This window comes from Oryzias latipes, chromosome 7 (genome assembly GCF_053564925.1).
Source record: "Oryzias latipes strain Hd-rR chromosome 7, Olatipes_Hd-rR_3.1".
Taxonomy (NCBI): domain Eukaryota; kingdom Metazoa; phylum Chordata; class Actinopteri; order Beloniformes; family Adrianichthyidae; genus Oryzias; species Oryzias latipes.
The window spans coordinates 12,718,020-12,736,038 of record NC_136243.1 but is presented as its reverse complement, the minus strand read 5'-3'; the positions used below and the strand labels follow the sequence as shown (position 1 = coordinate 12,736,038).

Genomic DNA, 18,019 nt, shown 5'->3' with positions numbered 1-18,019 from the left:
GCCCTTTGGGGGAATCATGGGAAATAATTCCAGCTTCACAGTTAAGCCGGCCTCCTTCAGCTCTCCCACAGCTCCTCGAATTAGAATAAACCCATCATTGTTTACAGAAAGACATATTTTCAAGCATCATGCTTCAGATGGTTTGCTGCAGTGGGATGTGTCACCTACACGACAGTGACTTAATTAGAAACATGCTTTGTTGTTAAATGGAGTTTGTAAGTTGAGGATTTTCCACTGGCAGTGAAGTGCCAGGAGGAAAGAAGAGAACCTCTGGATCCCAAAGCTGAGTTTTCCTTGGAATGTTACCCAAGGTTGTGCTCAAGGAGAGACTGGAGCAGGTGAAAGGAGAACAGGCCAAAAACAGGAAACAGGAAGAAGAGGAGCTTGAAGACTTACTATACTCTGGCTTAGGGGGGCTCTGTATGTTCCCCAGATAAGAGGACTCCAACCAGTTGGCTGTGGCAAGCGAAGGTGGTGGGGAAGGAGGCGAGGGGGTGGGGGAGCAAAGCAAGCAACAGGAAGGTGAGACGTGGCGTGGAGGTTGAGGGGGGCACAGGCGGGAAGCAGAGGTGAAGGGGAATGCAAGACAACGATGAGGAAGAGGCACATGTCAAGTCAGCAAGGCGGGTGGAGGTGGGGTGGGGGGAGGGGGGTTACATTTGTTTTGTTAGAAAAGGAAAAATGCAAGGAGAGGAAATGGGAAATGATAATCCGAAAGAGTACTGCTCAAAGCAAAAAGGAGAAAAAAGGGCTAGAATAAAAGATAAAGAGAACTACGATGGATGACTAAAAGAAAATACAGTTTTTAAAAGCCAAATTGATTTTCATTTATTGATGTCAAATAATCAAATATGCATCTTTATTAAACCTGTGACCCCAAAAGGGATGTATCAGGTTAGGAAAACAGATGGATAGATGGATATTTATCATCCTAAAACATCAATTGTGTATATTTCTTTTTTTTTGAAACCTAAAAGTTTGGTTTTAAACTGGAAAAGTTAAAAAACGTATTTTTAAAAGACAAAAATAGTGTGTTTGGGGTTTTAAACATACATTTGAACATATTAAGGAAATTAAGCTTAAAATAGCACTTCTAAGTATTTTATTCTTAATTGTTGTAAATCAGGAGCAGACAAAAGAATCATTCCTGTGAAGTAGGGGGTTGGGTTGGGTGGGCAACAAGCTTTCTGCTTCAAGCTCTCAGCAATAGGGAGGGGAAGTGGGGGCGGGGTTGCTCTGTGCCAACAGCTTTGCACACAACTCATAGGCGAATTTCTAAAGAACTACTGCCGCTCCTAGAAACCAAGACATTTCTCATATATTTCTTGATTATGTTTTTGGGTTTTGGCTAAAACGGCATAATCATAGTTAAAAAACCCACTGGAGCACTTTTACAATAGGTCAAAATATGATGGGAATGGCACTGTAAGAAATTGGCAATGATAGAAACTAGTTACCACCATAGGATTGATGTCAGTGGGAGTGTCAATCATGTTTGCGTCTGTAGCCTCATAAGGTGTAACATCCTAAGTCCAGCGATGCAAAGGATGCACGTTTCACTCAAGCGACGCAGCTGAAACAACTGCTTTTCATTTCGGACACCAGCATCCACCCTTAAACTGTACAAGGATGCAGGGAGGAGCAACTTCCTGTTTTTCCCTTCTCAAATGGAAGAACTGAGACAATTTAAAGCTGTTTTCTTTGTTTCCCCTTCCCGAAGTTGAAGCCTTCTGCACTGGCACAAGCAACAACGTCCGCGCTCTGCATTAAGATGACTCATGCATTCCTCCACTACCCTGAATGCATTCACCCAGCAGGCGTCCTGTGAAATGTCAAGTGAGGATGACTTCCCGTCATTCTAAAATGCAGCTTCAAAAGTGGCTTTAAATGTTGCCAAAAAAAAGTTGTGTTTTTTAAAATATGACTATAGATAAGTTCACCATACTCCAACACAACCTTGCCCCTTCCAACAAATTCAAACTTAAAAGTGACAAAAAGATTTAATAAGCTTCCATCCTGACTCTGAGTCCTTTCCATAAACTTGAGCTCATTCATAATCAAGTTAGGGTGCAGGATCCAGCTGTTTTACAACCGCACACATAAAAAAAGCATATGGCTTCTGACGCTCGTTAGCATGGTGCTTCGGGAGAAAGTAGTTAAGGAATTAAAGGTTTGGGCGTAAACTCACTCTGACGTCCACAGCTTTATGCAGTCTGCTACTTGACTACTGAAAACAGATGACACCGAACACGCAAATAAAGCTTTATTTTAAAGTGTTTGACAGTGCTCCAGGCTCTTTTGTTCGCTGAATGAAGCAAACGAATAACCAGCAGTAACACAAACATTCCTAAGCGTTCTTCTTTCTGCATCCAACAGAGCTTAAAGATTCCCAGGAGAGTCATTATCTGGTATAGATAGTCCCTTCTGTTCCAGCAGGAAGCTGCCGATCGACCACTGAGCTTTAGACAAATAAACTCTCAGATCTGGGAAATCCACAGGATAAGTGAATGCCAAGCCGAAAACCACGCTTTCTAATTTAGTGTTTGCTTTGTGACACAACAAACCCTCATCTGGGCTTCTTTTTCCAGGTAATCCCATGCAGGAGAAGGGCCACCAATTAATCAAATCTGAAAGTTTTCATCTTTAACAAGGATTGTCTTTTTAACCCTTTTAATACCAAAGCGATGTCGCTAGATAGCACACGTACTTTGACCTACCTCAACTCTTCAACTGTTAACACAATCAAAGTAAATCCGCTGATTCTGATGCGGAGAAATGGGGCTTTTCATATCAGCCAATGTAAAGTGTTGCATAACAACCCAAAGCTGCTTTAGAATCTGTTCAGAATTATGTTATTTGCTTAGACGGTTGAAGAGTTATGCTACGTTCACATGGGAATGTGCGTGTTTAGTGTGTGGGGTTCACACTAGACTGTTGTGACCAGATACTAGCGCATGTTCGCCACCTACAGTTGAAAGAGTCTTGGTGCAAAATGTTCTTTCACAGCTCTATTCCGATATATGAAAGACTTGGTGTCATAGAATTCTGGCCGGATATAAACTGAAATTTTTTAAGTGTTGGCACATCCGTGAATGACATGAATTTGTCTCTACCAAATCCGGGTTTGTGATTGGATCAAAGTTTAACCTGGTCTAACTTGCATTCAATGGAAACACATTTTGTATGTAGAACCTGAAAATGGTCTTAAAAATATGTGACGTGTGAACGTGAGAGTTTTAAACATGGTGCATATATGCACGTTTACATAGACCTTTTATTGAAAGTGGTTGCTTGAAAGCGCGTCACCGAGGAACGCGCGTGAACGTAGCTTTACGATAGTTGAAAAAATGTCAACATTGAAACTAAAGTTCTGGTGTTAAAGGGTTGAGAAAACTCAATAGTTGTTGGGGAGACAAAATGCTGACTCCCCTCCTGCATGAATTGTTCTAATCATCAGCTCTTAACTAACATAAGTCCCAAGCAATCCTGACAGCTCAAACGTTGCGTATGCTCCTTGTCAGCTGGCCTGTCCACTGATGGAAACTGAGTCACGCCAACTCAATGAGAAACATCTTTCTTCTTTCAGTATGTGACTGCCTCCAGAGGCCCCTAGCCCTGTAACAAGCCAAACACCCCCGAAATAACTGCAGCTGCCACCATTTATCCCTCTGTAGAAGTGCTCACATTTTCTGTCTGACATGCAGCCAGTGCCACTGAAAGAAACAACAACTTAGCCCATGAAAATGGCAACTCAACCAAGTGGGTGGGCTGGCAGCGACCTGCCCGCTGCCCCAGCCAAGCTGACAAAGCAGACTCCCTCATCCTGATGTGTCGTACCCAGATGCTCCAACATCTGTTCTCTTTGAAAGACCGCGGAGGAATTCAGGCTAAGATTGTGATTCCTCAGCAACGATGCACTAAAAATTGATGTGATTAGAAGTAAAACCAGCTGAGGTTATAAATTCTTCCCACTTATCGTGGAACAACAGCGTGACGAGCCTTCCCAAAAACAACACGCCTTCTTACAGCCAAGTTTGAATTGACGCTTCTTGAGCAACCAAAACACTGGCAGAAGCTCTTCTCGTCACCTCCCCAGTTTAATGATTTTATCAGGAAACTACATCAATAGCACACATTGGACCCTTTTCTGCTAATGTGATCAATGACTTCATTCAGTTGAGGGACTTTTATCCCACAGGAAAAGGGTTCCAGGTTAAATTTCCCATGGGGGCCATCCGGAACGCCGCATTTATGTTCTTCTTGTGATTGCATGAGTCTTTTTGCTTCAGCTTCTTTCGTGAACCAGAGACAAATAGGACATTGGGAGTGAGTAACCATAACTGTTTGTCTTATTTGTCTCTGCATAATCCTGTGATAGCCGGAAGTCCTCCACGGGTGTACCACAACTCCTTCCCTACTGGAGTAGGGACTGGCTGACCCTAATGGAATGAAGTACTTATAGAAAATGCATGAGTCAAACAATTTTACTAAAATACACAGGATAACGACATGTTTGTGATGAGTCAGCAGAAAGCACCACTTAAGTTTGTTTAGTGTCAGTTGTGGTCTCAGACGGAAATGGAGGCAGATGTGTCCAGAGCTGAGGTGTGCTATATTTAAACCGAAACCTCCAAAGAATCAGGGTGATGACTTTCTGGCTGATCTATTTAGTGGGTGAAAACCACACAGCACATCAACCAGCTTTATTAAAATGGTCAATGATACATGGCATATATTTGTTTAGCATATTACTACCTTCCTTGAACACAGTCCCATTCACTCATGCACACACATGTTCACACACTGATGGTGGCTCCGCTTCGTAGGGTTCATTGTCTTGGCGAAGGACACTTCGACACATGGGCAGGGAAGGAGAGAAACCAAACCTGCGCTACTCTTATCAGAGGACAGCCATTCTACCTCTGTGCCACAGCAACCCCATAAAAATCCAATAACAATTCCAATAAAATTAACCAAATCCTTTTTATTATATTAAATATCTACCTTTCCTGAGACTTATTTTTTAAGAGTTAGATAGATGAAAACCTGAGCATGACAACTGTCATCAGTTTATAATGAAGTTAGGTTTTTCATCAGCACAAATCCAAATCAGCTGTACTTTTATGAGCACCGACACAAAACAATACATACTATCTCTTCTATATTGTACTAGATAATGGATTGGGATTAATTCAATTCAATTCAATTTTATTTTATTTGTATAACCCAATATTTCAACAATAGTCGCCTCAATGGGCTTCATACTGGTAATTGTATAATGAACATGAAATCCAAAAGAACATGGAGTCATAGAACTCAATAGGTAATAACTATTCAAGCTAAATCGAGCATCCCTGCCCTAAGACCCTCCTTCTCGGTAAGGAATAACCCCTAAAAAAAAGAAATGTATTCCAGAAAAAAAGTAAGAAACTACAGAGGCGTCCACATGAAGGAGGGAAACTCCCCAGGATGGACAGGCGATTTACCAGAACCCGTAGAGAAGAATTAGCTTATCTAACTCTACAACTGCATGCTTGAATAGTGTAGCCGATGGGCTTCATCTAGACAGAGTTGGGGGACGGCTAGGGGCGCGAGACGAGCCAGAGGCAGGGTCCACGGCCAAAGATTAACAACCAACAAAGAGTTACACCAAAAGTCTTTGATGTAATATTATGGTCAATAACATGTCTTAAAAGTAATCATTCTAATGGAATTTTTGGCCCTTTTGGAATGATGTGAATTAAATTGGATAATAATATTTATTTCAAATGAATTGGATTAAATCTGTTGCAATCAATTGGGTTTTTGCTTAGTTCAGTGTTTATTGCATTGTTTGGTAAAACCTTGGTTATCAGTTAACATTTTTTAAGCTAAAACAAAACAAAAACAAAAATCCTGAAAGTACTTGAGTGAATTTGACAAAAAAACAAGTTGTCAGGACAGTATGACTGAGTCAGATGATCTTCAAAACTTTAACTCTTACAAACTGGCCATAACCGGCAGAGGTGAGTTTCTACCAAATTGGGTACAAGTAAGGAACAATGGTGGGCCAGCAAAAGGATCAAATTCAGGCTTATTTGGTGTCCATACATACAGACGACCTACTGTTTTCATTAAACACCACTGTGCAGCGGTGACAACTAAAGCCAGTTTGATGTGTTAACGTGGCTTTCTAGGACTTTTAACCTCTTGGTACCAATATCCCAGAACACCTTAAAATGTATCTGGGAGTTTATACTTGACCAGGTGAGGGGGCGTTCTGACAGAAAAAGGAGCTAGTTAGATCTTAGCATGATACCTCCATCAATCCATCCATTTTCTAAACCCGCTGAATTCACGGCGTTGCTGTTAGGCGCAGGCAGAGTACACCCTGAATGAACACATTGCCAGTCTTTTTCAGACCTGTTCATAGCTAAACGCTGCCTATAAGACTATAAGTTTAATCCAAAGATAAAGTGGTCTGATTTTAAGTCACCATCTTCATTAGGTGCATCTTTTTTGGCAGAAAGAAGCTAATGCACTCAGGCTGTTTGTAATAGACTTTATGAAATCAGAAAAGGCTTCCACAAATAAGTCAAATGGGCTGGAGTTATTTTCCAGAAATCTGGGAGGTGAGAAGGTTAGGAGGACATGAGACACAACCATTTTTCTCTTTGAAGAGATCCCAGACGATGATTATGCGAGGCAAAGATCAGCCGAAGACAAAGATGCTTTAAAATAACCTGATCCCAATTCAAATCCCAGATGCCTTTTAGGATACATCAGAGTGCCACAGGATATGGGAATTCCTTAACCCTACAATAACAGACGCACAACAGGAAACAAAGCATAATGGGGGCAACTGTGGCACTGCTGAGACCTGCTTAAGAATAGTGGAGACGGAAGGAAGGCAGAGACTTGGATCAACTGTCTGAGCGGGACAGAGATCTGCAAAGCATTCTGCATTCAGCACAGGATGCAGAATTTCCTTCCCGGGGCAGCCTTTTTCAGATCTAAATATGGAGTTGGTCTGTCTCTTCTAATCATTGTAATCCTGATCGAACTCTGCAGGGCCGCCTAAAAAGATAAGACAGTTTACTCAACAACAGGCCTGCAAAGTCTCAGCTTTCTTCTTAATCGACAAATAAAAGACACACTGAACTTTCCATGTGGGCCCGAGTCTGGAGGTTTATGGAGACGGCAGTAAACCAAAGTGACAGTGAATGTCAGGGCACGTTACAAGAGAACATTTTCCCTCAAGGCAAATTAACTTTGTATTCTTCGGACTTTTAAATTATCCCAGTACATTTCTGACTGTCGGCTGAACTTTGGTTATGATTAAAAAGCGCTTCAAATTTAATTCCATGTACACGAGGATAAGGCACACCTGAAACTCACAGGAAAGCTGTGCTTGCAAAAAAAAAAAAAAGCCTCCTCACACCTATTTCTTCAACTTTGTCTTTATCAGACTCTGCTGACGGTTTTCCTTAGTGAGTGGCTAAAACCAGACCTTTCATCTGAGCAGCCTCACTGTTCTTATCTGTCCCGATTGCATGCTGTCAACACCTCTTCCAGAAATGAGCTGAAATCTCCTCTAGGACCCTGAAATACTCCATCCAAGGCTGCACAAGTGTTGTTTCTGCGAGACATACACACGACACTGTATACCTCAGCTCTGACATCATCTTTCAATGATGCCCCCAAAACAATCACCATACAGGAAGGCAGCAAGTCTGACTGATCCACCTAATCAAATATTAGCCCCTCAACATTCCTGCTACCAAAAAAATGTACTTAAGTTGCTGTTTTGTTATATCATGCATCCATCGTTTACATTGATGACTGTGAGGCTGCATACACACCGGGGATGTGATGAACGTGGGTTCTTGAATGTGCTTTGGTGGTTCACATTTGGCTGTTGCTACCCAATCCTAGTCCATGTACTCACAGTTAGAAGAGGTCTTGTGCAAAGTGTCGTACGGTGATAATCTGGTACATTTTGCTCCAGGCTTTTTCTTTCACAGCACTGCAATTATTGATTTTTCCTTCATGACACATTTTCAAATAGTTGGTACTTCCATGTTTTGAAAGGGATGCTACCCATATGACGCCATCAAATCCGACTCACTGATTGGTCGAAGCTCCACCTGGTTTAATTTTCAACGTTCAATGACGTTTTGTACGTAGAGACAGACTTAAAAACTTAGGTAGCGATGCATGAATGCAAGAGTTTCCCAAATGAAGAAGCCCAAAACGCACATATATCCGTGTTTACAAAGAGTTTTTTGTTGAAAGTAGTCACTTGAACATGCGTTGCTGAGCCCAGTCTGAACGCAGCATAAGATGGACGAAAAAAACGAAATCTGCATATAGTCTACAGTCCAACAAGGCAATACTGACAAACTTGAGTTTGTCCACGTGTTTTCTGAGGAACCATTTAAATGAAATATCACATTAAGTTTTCAATGACTTGTAAAATAAAATAATCATATGAAGCATTTGGTTAGTAGATGATAGATTGTTTGGGTAAGTCTACCAAAACACGTTGGAGATGTTTTATGTGTGTTCTTTTTAGCTCCGCCCCTTTGTGTTTTGTGTTGGAAGTTCTTTCTGCTGACTGTTTGCACCTGCATTCAGTGTAGAGTTACCGCAGCTGCTCCTCATTTCCTTAGCCTCTCAAAGCATCATGTCTTTTTTTTGGGTTAGTTTGCCACATCCCATAAGTCCTTTCTCTGAACATTTCCATATCCTCAGATTATGTGTCTCATCAATCCCAAGTGTTGAATCCTGTTCAAACTTCTCTGGTAGACCCGTTTCAGCAGCTCATCTGTCTGGTTTAATGTTTGATAAACACATTTATTTTCCACTTGTCTGCCTCTGGGTGCCTGTTGTTTAGGTCTTCCACGGTGAACCAAACCCCAACAGAAAAAGATGTAAATATAAAGGCTGTAAGTGTTTTCTGTCATTAGGATTTAACTGTAACAAACTAAGAGCATTAGTAGGTGAGTTCAACTCATGCTACATTTGCAAGGGTTTTGATTTCCAAGAATGAGTTGCATTCTTTTGCTCATTTAAAATTGTGAAAAAGCTCAGAGAACAATACTTACGATATAATAAGTTATTGTATTAACTCAGAATGGTTTCAAACTGTTCTCAGTTAATACCTTAATCACAGCTGTGGACATTGGTTGTCTGTGGGCAAAAAAAATCTGTACAAGGCCTGCAGGTGGCTCACAGAAAATATTAAAGTTGTAGACCACTCTGTGAACCCGTAGGGCGAAAATGTTCATACTCATTTTTTTTCAATGGTCATCCTGCAGGTAACAGGTCATAGTGAACACTTAACACGTAAGTGTAAATAATTTCGGCCGCACACAAACCTCAATTATTAACTTCTCCTTCATGATTCATTTACAAATGGTTGGTACTTCTGTAAATTCAAAAGAGACGCCATCCATACATCGAGAACAAAGAGAACACCAGAGTCCCTGATTGGTCAAAGTTTAACCTGGTTTAATTATCAATGCACATGGCTGCTCGTTTTGTACATAGAACTCAAAAACAGTCGTAGAAAGCTAGAAAGATGCATAGAAACGTGTGTAGAAGCGTGTGTAGAACTGTGCAACATGTGTAGCAACACATGAATGGGAGATTTTTTGAACTCGAAACCCAAAACGCCCATTTAGACGTGTTTACATAGACTTTTCATCAAAGTGGATGCTTAAACATGTGTTGCTGAGGCTGGTGTGAACTTAGCCTAAAGGTTTTGTCAAATCTTGTCATTTCAACAAACCGACTCAGGTTAAGCTTAAATTCGCACTTAACCTTATAGCACCAGAGCTTTAGCTTCATTGTTTACATTCTTTCAACTAACATAATTCTTGGACTGTTTTTGCAATCGACGTATTTCCAGCGGATTCTGGCGCTTTTCTCCATGTCAGAATCAGCTGATTTACGTTGGCTACGGTTGAAGAGTTATGGTATGTCCAAGAGCATGTGTTATTTAGGTGTGGCCAGCGACATGTGCATACTTAAAGGGGTTAAGGAAGAGTCTCAGCTTGGGTAAAACATCTATGACATATAAAATGGAAATAAAATATTTAATACAGTAAAAAGTAGTTGAAGTATTTCTCTCCTTCAGTTTTCAGTGTTTGCTACAAATCCTAATCTGTTAAGTGTCTGGATTAAGAAAAAAGCTAAAATTAAAAATGAATCCTTTAAACTACTAAATGTTTTCTATTGATTAATTAATTCTTTATACATCTGCATCAAAGTAATGAGGCTTGGGAAAGCACAGGATTGTATGCAAAGCACGGGGGCTCTGACGCAGCTTTTATTGTTCATTAGACGTTAATGTTTCTCCTGGTGCTATCACTTCTGCCACCAGTTAAAAAGATGAAAGAGGACGGGAGATGTTTATCTCCCAAATACAAAGTCTAAGGGCTTGTGTTGTGGCAGGAGGGGAGGGGGCACAGGGTGCAGCAGGATGTGAAGGTATCATCACTCAATGCACAAACAAGGAAGTCGGAGCCACAGATGGAGGAGCTTTGGAGGGAGTACTCCACCTCACATAAACAAAATCTGTCACTGATAACTGCTACAATTCTTTTTTACTCCCTTACTTGTGGTCTCAGGCTCCGGTGTGCTGCCATCTTCCTCTCCGCTGGGCAGCTCTTTGAAAGAAAGAAAAAATCAAATACAGGAGTAAGCAACAGATTTTAACTTGGAATTGGAATTTGTGAAAAGCTTAGCTCCACCTCCTGACGCTCCATCCGCAACAAAGTCCTCATCATCGTCTAGCAAACTCCGGGACGCCTGGACATCCTTTTCCGACTCTAAATCTTCTGGAAGCGGGACCTCTCCCCACACCTTTGACGCCTGAGTCACCTACAGCAAACAAAGAGATTTACAGGAGGTTGAAGTGTCCGCACAGAAAAGGTTACACCCTGTGGTGCACAACCACCCTGTTGGTCATCAAAAAATAAATAAAAAAAAGCACAAAGCCGAGACAGGAAGTGAGACATTGTGACATGTTTACTTTTACGATTCATTATCTCCAAGAGGCTTCCTCTGTGGTTTGCATGCAAATAAAAGGCAGTTGAAGTTTTTGGACATAATTTAGGAAATGTTGTGGTTTTCCTCTTTGTGGTGTAGTTGAAGCAGTATGGAGGCTTTAGAAACACATGTTCAGAGTGGACTCGAATAATCCACAGCTGCACTATCACAATGACACTGATCTGTTTTACTGCGTCTTAAAGTCCCACTCCGATCATCTTTTGGTCTATTTTCACAGCAGTGGTCTTCTAATTATGATTATGCCGTTTTTAACCAAAAAAACTTTGTTGTTTTCTAGGAAATAAATTCTGCAGAATGGCAGTACTTCATCAGAAATTAGCCTCTAGGTTGTGGGCCGAACTCGTGGCGCAGAGTAAGAATACCCTTATTTCCCATCATCCATCTGTTCACACTCTTTCCCGCTATCTTACACATACACAGCGATTTGAATAAAGAAATCTTAGAAATGAAGTTCAAGCTTAACTTTCTTTGTAAATGTCCTCCAATGTCAGAAAAATGTTACAAGTTAAGCATGTTAAAAACACCAAAAACACAATTTTCATTGGAGTGGGTCTTTAAGTGTTCCACTCTTGGGTAAAAAAAAAAAAAGGAAACATCTAATATAACATAACTAGTCCTTTGCAGCTTGTTTTCTGGAATCTGGAATGAGAGGGATGATTGAAGAAAAATCTTGCCACCTTAGGCGGCTTTAACAACCCTTCTTAATGACTCTTTGTGTGCAAATATAAACTTTTGTCACTTTCTCTAAAATGAAAGCTATTCACATGAATCTGATGAAAGTTCAGGTCTGTAACTCTTAAAGGGAGTTAAATAAAATTTTAAAGAACCACTTTGATAAAAAAAAAGTATTTTTGTTGTTTTTTAACATGTTTTTATGGCGTTTTTCTGATGATGGGGGATATATATTAGTGTTTAGGGTGTTTTTCTGTTTAGTCATTGATTCATTTACTTTTGTTGTAGTTGTTGTTTTTCAATTTTAAATTGTTTTTTGTTCCTGAACAGTTGTTTGTTTTTGTTCTTGGTGTGAACTTCATTAGTTATTTCTGTATTTTGAAAAAATTTGTAATGTTTTTTTACAGTTTACATGTTTTGCAGACCGCATGTTTTTTACACTTTTGCAGCTGTATTTATTTAATATTTATTTCTTTATTTAATAAGAATCTCATTTTTGATAATAATTTTTCATAATAATTTAAGTAATATTTTTAATTATCTAATATAAATGTAATTTGTGATGTCCTTTATTGATGTTATATTATATAGATTATTTCTGAATGTCGTCTTGCTGCCACAGATAAATGAAATTTCCCCATTGTGGGATTAATAAAGTCATCTATCTATCTATCTATCTATATTACAAAAATTAAGCTTAAAAATGCATTTCTGAGTATTTCCTCAAACGGAAAGCCATTGAAAAAGATTTTATTTGTGACCCAAAAAATACAAATGGGTGGCCAGAAGCTCCCTGTTCCAACTCTTAGCAACAGAGGAGGGAAGGGGGTGAGTACTCCACAACCGTAAAGCTAATTTCTATTAAACATCTTAGAAAACGGCAAAGGTTTGACTTTGGCTAAAAACTGCATAATAATACTAAGATCCCTGGTTAAAATATCAGAATCTTTTATTGTCATTATGCAGTGCACGATGGAAATATGATCCGAGTAGGACTTTAAGTAAAGATTTAGGTGAGGAGAAACTTTGATATAAAGTATACACAAGCCAGATACCTTAAAAGAAATAAGAATGTTAAAATAAAAGTCTGGAATGAAAGTGTGGATGCTTTGTTGCTTCATTCTTAACATGGTCAGTGACGGTAAAGATGAATCTGATCTCATCTCTTGTGAGTATAAAACACACTTTTTAGGCTTAACCCTGTACCCTGGACCCTGTACAAAATGGTGGAGACGCAATGCGGGCGGCTTTTGCTCAAAGGTTGAATCCTACCCCTGAAGTGCGTACCATTTAACAAAACCAGCACAGTTCTGTGCAAAAACCTATGAGTCAACCCTGACGTCTTCATTTTGGATGTGGTCACATGACACGGTTGTGAAGTTTAACATCTGCCAGACGTCTCTGGTTGTTGCCAGGTGGTGAGCAACGTCACCAAGCCCAAATCTGCAAGATAACAAGGCTTTTGAAAGATGTTCAGTTAAGACTATTGCAGAGGTATATGTACGACACAAGGTCAATTTTGCTTTAGGAAAATTTGCCCCAGTATAATTTTCATAAATAATGGCAATCCTTCAACAGTTATTCACTGCCCTGACAATTAACTGACCAAATACATCTGTTTTTAAAAAAAGCCTTACACTTGTTTGTTAGAGAATGGGATTATGGTTTGTGACCACCCAGCTCTTTATCTGTAGAAATTGAAAGCTGTCTCCAGGTTTCTTTATCTCAACATTACCATATCTTATTCTATCCTGCCTTACATCTTTTTTACAAGTACTGATTTAAAAGCTTTTGTGACATCACAGACTGAATCCAGAAGAGATTTTTTTTCCGCCTCCCTGCTTTTATTTTGACTATCTTCTCTTGTTGAGATAATTCACTTTTTTTCCCAGGAAGTTTTCAACAGAAATTAAATTAATTTCATTTCAGTTTTATTTATATCCCCTGATATTACATCATACAGTTGTCTTAACAGGTTTTACTAGTTGTACAAAATATGAAATCAGTTATAAAATACAATAGCGGATGGCTAAACTAAACTGGGCATCCCTACCCTTAGACCCTCCTTCTTGGGTAGGATAAACTCCTAAAAGATACTGATTTCAGCAAAAAAAAAAAAAGAAGAAACCTCGGGGATGCCCACATGAAGGAGGTATTCTTTCCCAGGAAAGACAGGCGATATACCAGGACAGGTAAAGAAGAATTAGCTTGTCTAACTCTACAACTACATGTAGCAGATGGGCGTCATCCAGATGGAACTGGGGAACAATTAAGCTTATCTACGATAGAAACCAGTTAACACCAGAGCATTAGTTCCAGTACTGACATGTTTCTTTGACTATTCAACTGTTCAACCGTCAATGAAACTAACGTAATTCCAGTAGATTATGAAGCGGAGAAAAGCAGCTTTGCACCGATACACAGCGCTTTCCAGTTAAGAAGTCTTGACACAATAAACGTAAATCAATTGATTTGGTTGAGAAAAAAGCGGTGACTAAAGTGTTGCAGATTGGTGCTAAATCAATATGAAAAGCCGCTTTTCTCCAGGTCAGAATCAGCTAATTTACGTTGATCGCATATATGGTCGAACAGTTACAGTATGTCGAAGAGAGTGTGTTATTTGGGTGTTACCGGCGACAGCTCAGCTCAGGTGTTACAGGGATAAAAGTGATCATTTTTAGAAGTATTTAAAGGTTAAAAAAACATCAAACCTTTAAAAAAGACAAATATGTGTTTTTTGTTTCAATTATATAAACCGAATTGTTCCAAACAATATTAAGACAAAGAAAGCTTTTTTTTAAACTGAATAGTTTTTTAAAATTTTGTTTTAATTTAGAAAAAACGACATTAGTAGACTTGGAACTTTGGGTTGTGCCAAAAGGAAGTATTTTAGAGAACCAGCTAGTAAGAAGCCAAAAAGACTTTTTTACTGAAAATATGATGACAAAACACCAGTGATCGTGAGGGCTGATTTGTCTCATTGTATTCCTTCATTGCAAAACAGCACATCTATCTCTGATCAAAATCACACAAACAATGACACAGTATGGTGTCCTCCTGCAGCGCATCTGACAAATACATCAGACACAGCTCACCCAGCTATCCTCATATCTGATTATCTTAATAAAGTTAAGATTGCCGCATAACAGAGGACCAGCAAGGGTTTACCGCACACCAATTTCAGGCTCTCCATACTCTGACCATAAATCCAGACTTTGGTGGGATGCCAACCCCCTTAGTATTTCCAGTTGGCATGGCCCGCCAGTTCCTATTTCCACCCAACGGTGTCATGGAAGTTTTCCCATTTGAAGAGCTTTGGCTAATAAATAACTGAACCTATCCCCACAAATCCTCTTTCCCCCTGAGTGAACACCCGTACAACAACAATCCTGGCCCATTTTCTAAAGGAGACTGCTGACGAGCCAAATTCTTTCCAGTTGAGTCGACCGTGCAACCAATGGTGTGATCATCCAGTGCTTCCCACTCCCTTGGGATGAGGTATGGTTTGGACTTACTTGATGCCATCAAAACCTTCATACGGTTTCCTGGCAAATTTAGATGGAGGACTCTATGTTTGTTCTTCTTTGGGGGAGTCACATAACCTCATGTGATATAAACTTGGCATTTTTCTTTTCTGCTACTGTATTCAGCTTCAGACAGTTACTGTGAACTTTGCTCTTGGTCTTTGAGTTGAAACAAGTTGCAGGTCTTAAAGTTATCCCTCCTCCAGATAAAGGCCTCTTGCAGACTTTACCTTTATGAACTCAACCATAGCTAGAGGCTATCAGCCTAAAAAAGCTCTTCCTGCACTAGCTAACAGGTATGCATTTTTTTGGGAGAAAGGGACACACATGAGCAAACATGACCAGCACACATTCCAACTTAAAGAAACGTCACTGTTTGCTTATGGGCTAACCCGGGTCTACGCAGGATTTGCTTTGATAAACAAGGTAACAGAAGCTATGAAACAACACAAAGTTAGTGATAGGTGATCCAGGAATGAGGACAGGACAAGTCAAAAGTGGCTAGTGGAAACACAAGTACGTTTGTCTGAGAGCTGATAAGCAGTGGGAGAGAAGCAAACAGTCTGGAAAGATAACCGACTGGATGAGAACAATTGAAACAAGATTTTTTTCCTACAGATCAATCACCTATTATTGTAAAATGACTGAGGAGCCATTCTGCCTTTTTTATACCACACAATTTCACAATTACAGAGCAAACATCAAACATTTAAGTTAGCCATCCCTGCCTGTGAAAATATGTAAACTAAACTAAACACAAAGCTTTCTGTTTGTAACACACGACGAACATTCTTCTGGCAGCAACTGAGTACATCTAAATAGCCCATAAAATCCCTTTTTTCTATTCTCTTTCTATTGACATCACGGAAAATCACAAGTTTAAATTTAGTTACACTAAAATTTCAATAAAAATAGAAGAAAGGGGATCCTAGTAAATATAGAATCAGACATTCCCGCTACCGATGTAGGCACAAGGGGACCTGGGTATTGGTCTCTCTGTGCTAGTCCCTAGCCGGATAAAATACAGGATTGTGTCAGGAAGGGTACCCGTCGTGATAATCTCTGCCAAACTAACTGTGCAGACCAGGAAAAGCTGATTTGCTGTGGCGAAACCTGAAGGAAAATGCTGAGAAGGAGAACAACAACATTTGCTAGACTTAATGATTGAGGAATCTATAAATACAGCAGTGCTTTGAAACTTTTGTCCAAACTGGTGGATAAATCGTGATTTGGAAATACTTCCTTTGGGTTCACATAGTCAACATAGATCGTAACAATACCAGAAAACGATTTTTTGGAACCTTTGTCCTGCTGGGGGGTTTCCACCCTCTAAAGAAAGACAAAACAGATTTCAACTATTACAATAATTGTAATCTGACATCACTCCATAAAATGGATATAGATAGTGATCATGACTATATAAGAAAACAGCACAGTGACCCCTCCACTGTCACATTCCACACAGGAAGTACCTGCTGGCTCCAAGAAGTCAAAATCCCATAGACATTTAAAGAGAAATAAGAAGTTACTACTCAGTCATTCTATTTGCCAGAATATCCATTGCTGCTCTGATAATTTTTCAACATGACATTTCTTTCTGTAGCGCAAGTTATTGAAGTTATAAACTGGCCAATCAGATGCATAAACAAAATAATAGTTGCCATAGAAATTTTGACTCAGACCAACTCGCACCAATCACAGCTTATTGACATTTGGTGTATCCAAATTTGAGGGCTACATCCTTCAATGGCTGCGGCCTTTCATCGCGACGTTGACCAGGTCCTTCGTCGCGCAGGTAGGCCGGATGTTAACGGCTGTGAATTTGAACGAGTCTAGCCTCTATATAATTCTAGCCGTTACATCGGCGAATGTCCTGTCACCTAGCAAGCGTGAGTCCCGAACAGAGAGCGAGTAGTTAACCAGGCATGGAGCTCAAAATGTTCCCATCTTATTTCATCCAACTTTTAATCTTGGAGGTGTAATTATTAAAAGGTGTAATTATCTCCAACTCTGGGTCCCGCTTCACAGTCCGCCATTGTTGTCAGAAAATCTCTCGGTTCGGCCGCAATGCATCTTGGGATATGGACAGCATAGAAGGATACACCAGACTAATCCTTGAAATCGGAAAAAAGAAGGCCGTATTCGTTGGCCGCATTTGAAGGAGTTGTTGAATTTGGACAGCACTAGTCGCGGCGCTAGCAGCCTGCAAATGCAACCCAGGAAGAACACAACCCTCGAATTTGGACACACCCATAGTCTAGCTTCAATATGGAGGTGTCCGAAAACTGGCGACTGAAATTACTTTATTTTGATGGCACACTCACTCAGTCCAGTTCTCATTCACAGTTAATGATAGTGATGGGTATGCATAGCATTAACAATTTGTAAAGACATAGTATACTGAAGTATATTTCTGTCAATAAAATTAATTTCTGAGAATTTCTTAAAATGTGATAAGAATTGATACAAAAATTGAATATTGAGATAACATAACATTACATTACATAAAATGACAAGACGTGATTTTTTTCTGTCCATCAGAGATTAAATTAATAATTAAAGGATTAAAATTGCAGCATGGTATAGGTATTAAGTATATACATTTTTTAAATACATCATATAATAGTTTAGTAGATTTGATGACTGGATACTGATGCTCTAAGTGAAGATTTATGAAACATTGATTACTATATGTTTAAATGTAGCCCAAACTGCAATATTCAAAATTCTACCCCATAAAACATGATAGTTCCCATTAAGCCCTGATG

At 39.6% G+C, this 18,019-nt stretch overlaps 1 protein-coding gene across 22 annotated transcripts in view; it reads right to left on the bottom strand.

Annotated features, from left to right (window-relative positions):
- hspg2 (heparan sulfate proteoglycan 2) overlaps positions 1-18,019 on the bottom strand; it is a 130,433-nt gene that overhangs the window by 81,509 nt on the left and 30,905 nt on the right. For all 22 annotated transcript variants that reach the window (XM_023956855.2, XM_023956856.2, XM_023956859.2 and 19 more), the window contains 2 exons: positions 10,737-10,866; positions 10,602-10,652 (listed from right to left, as the gene is read on the bottom strand). In XM_023956855.2, the coding sequence (XP_023812623.1) occupies positions 10,602-10,652; positions 10,737-10,866 (181 nt within the window). The remainder of the gene's footprint in view (positions 1-10,601; positions 10,653-10,736; positions 10,867-18,019) is intronic.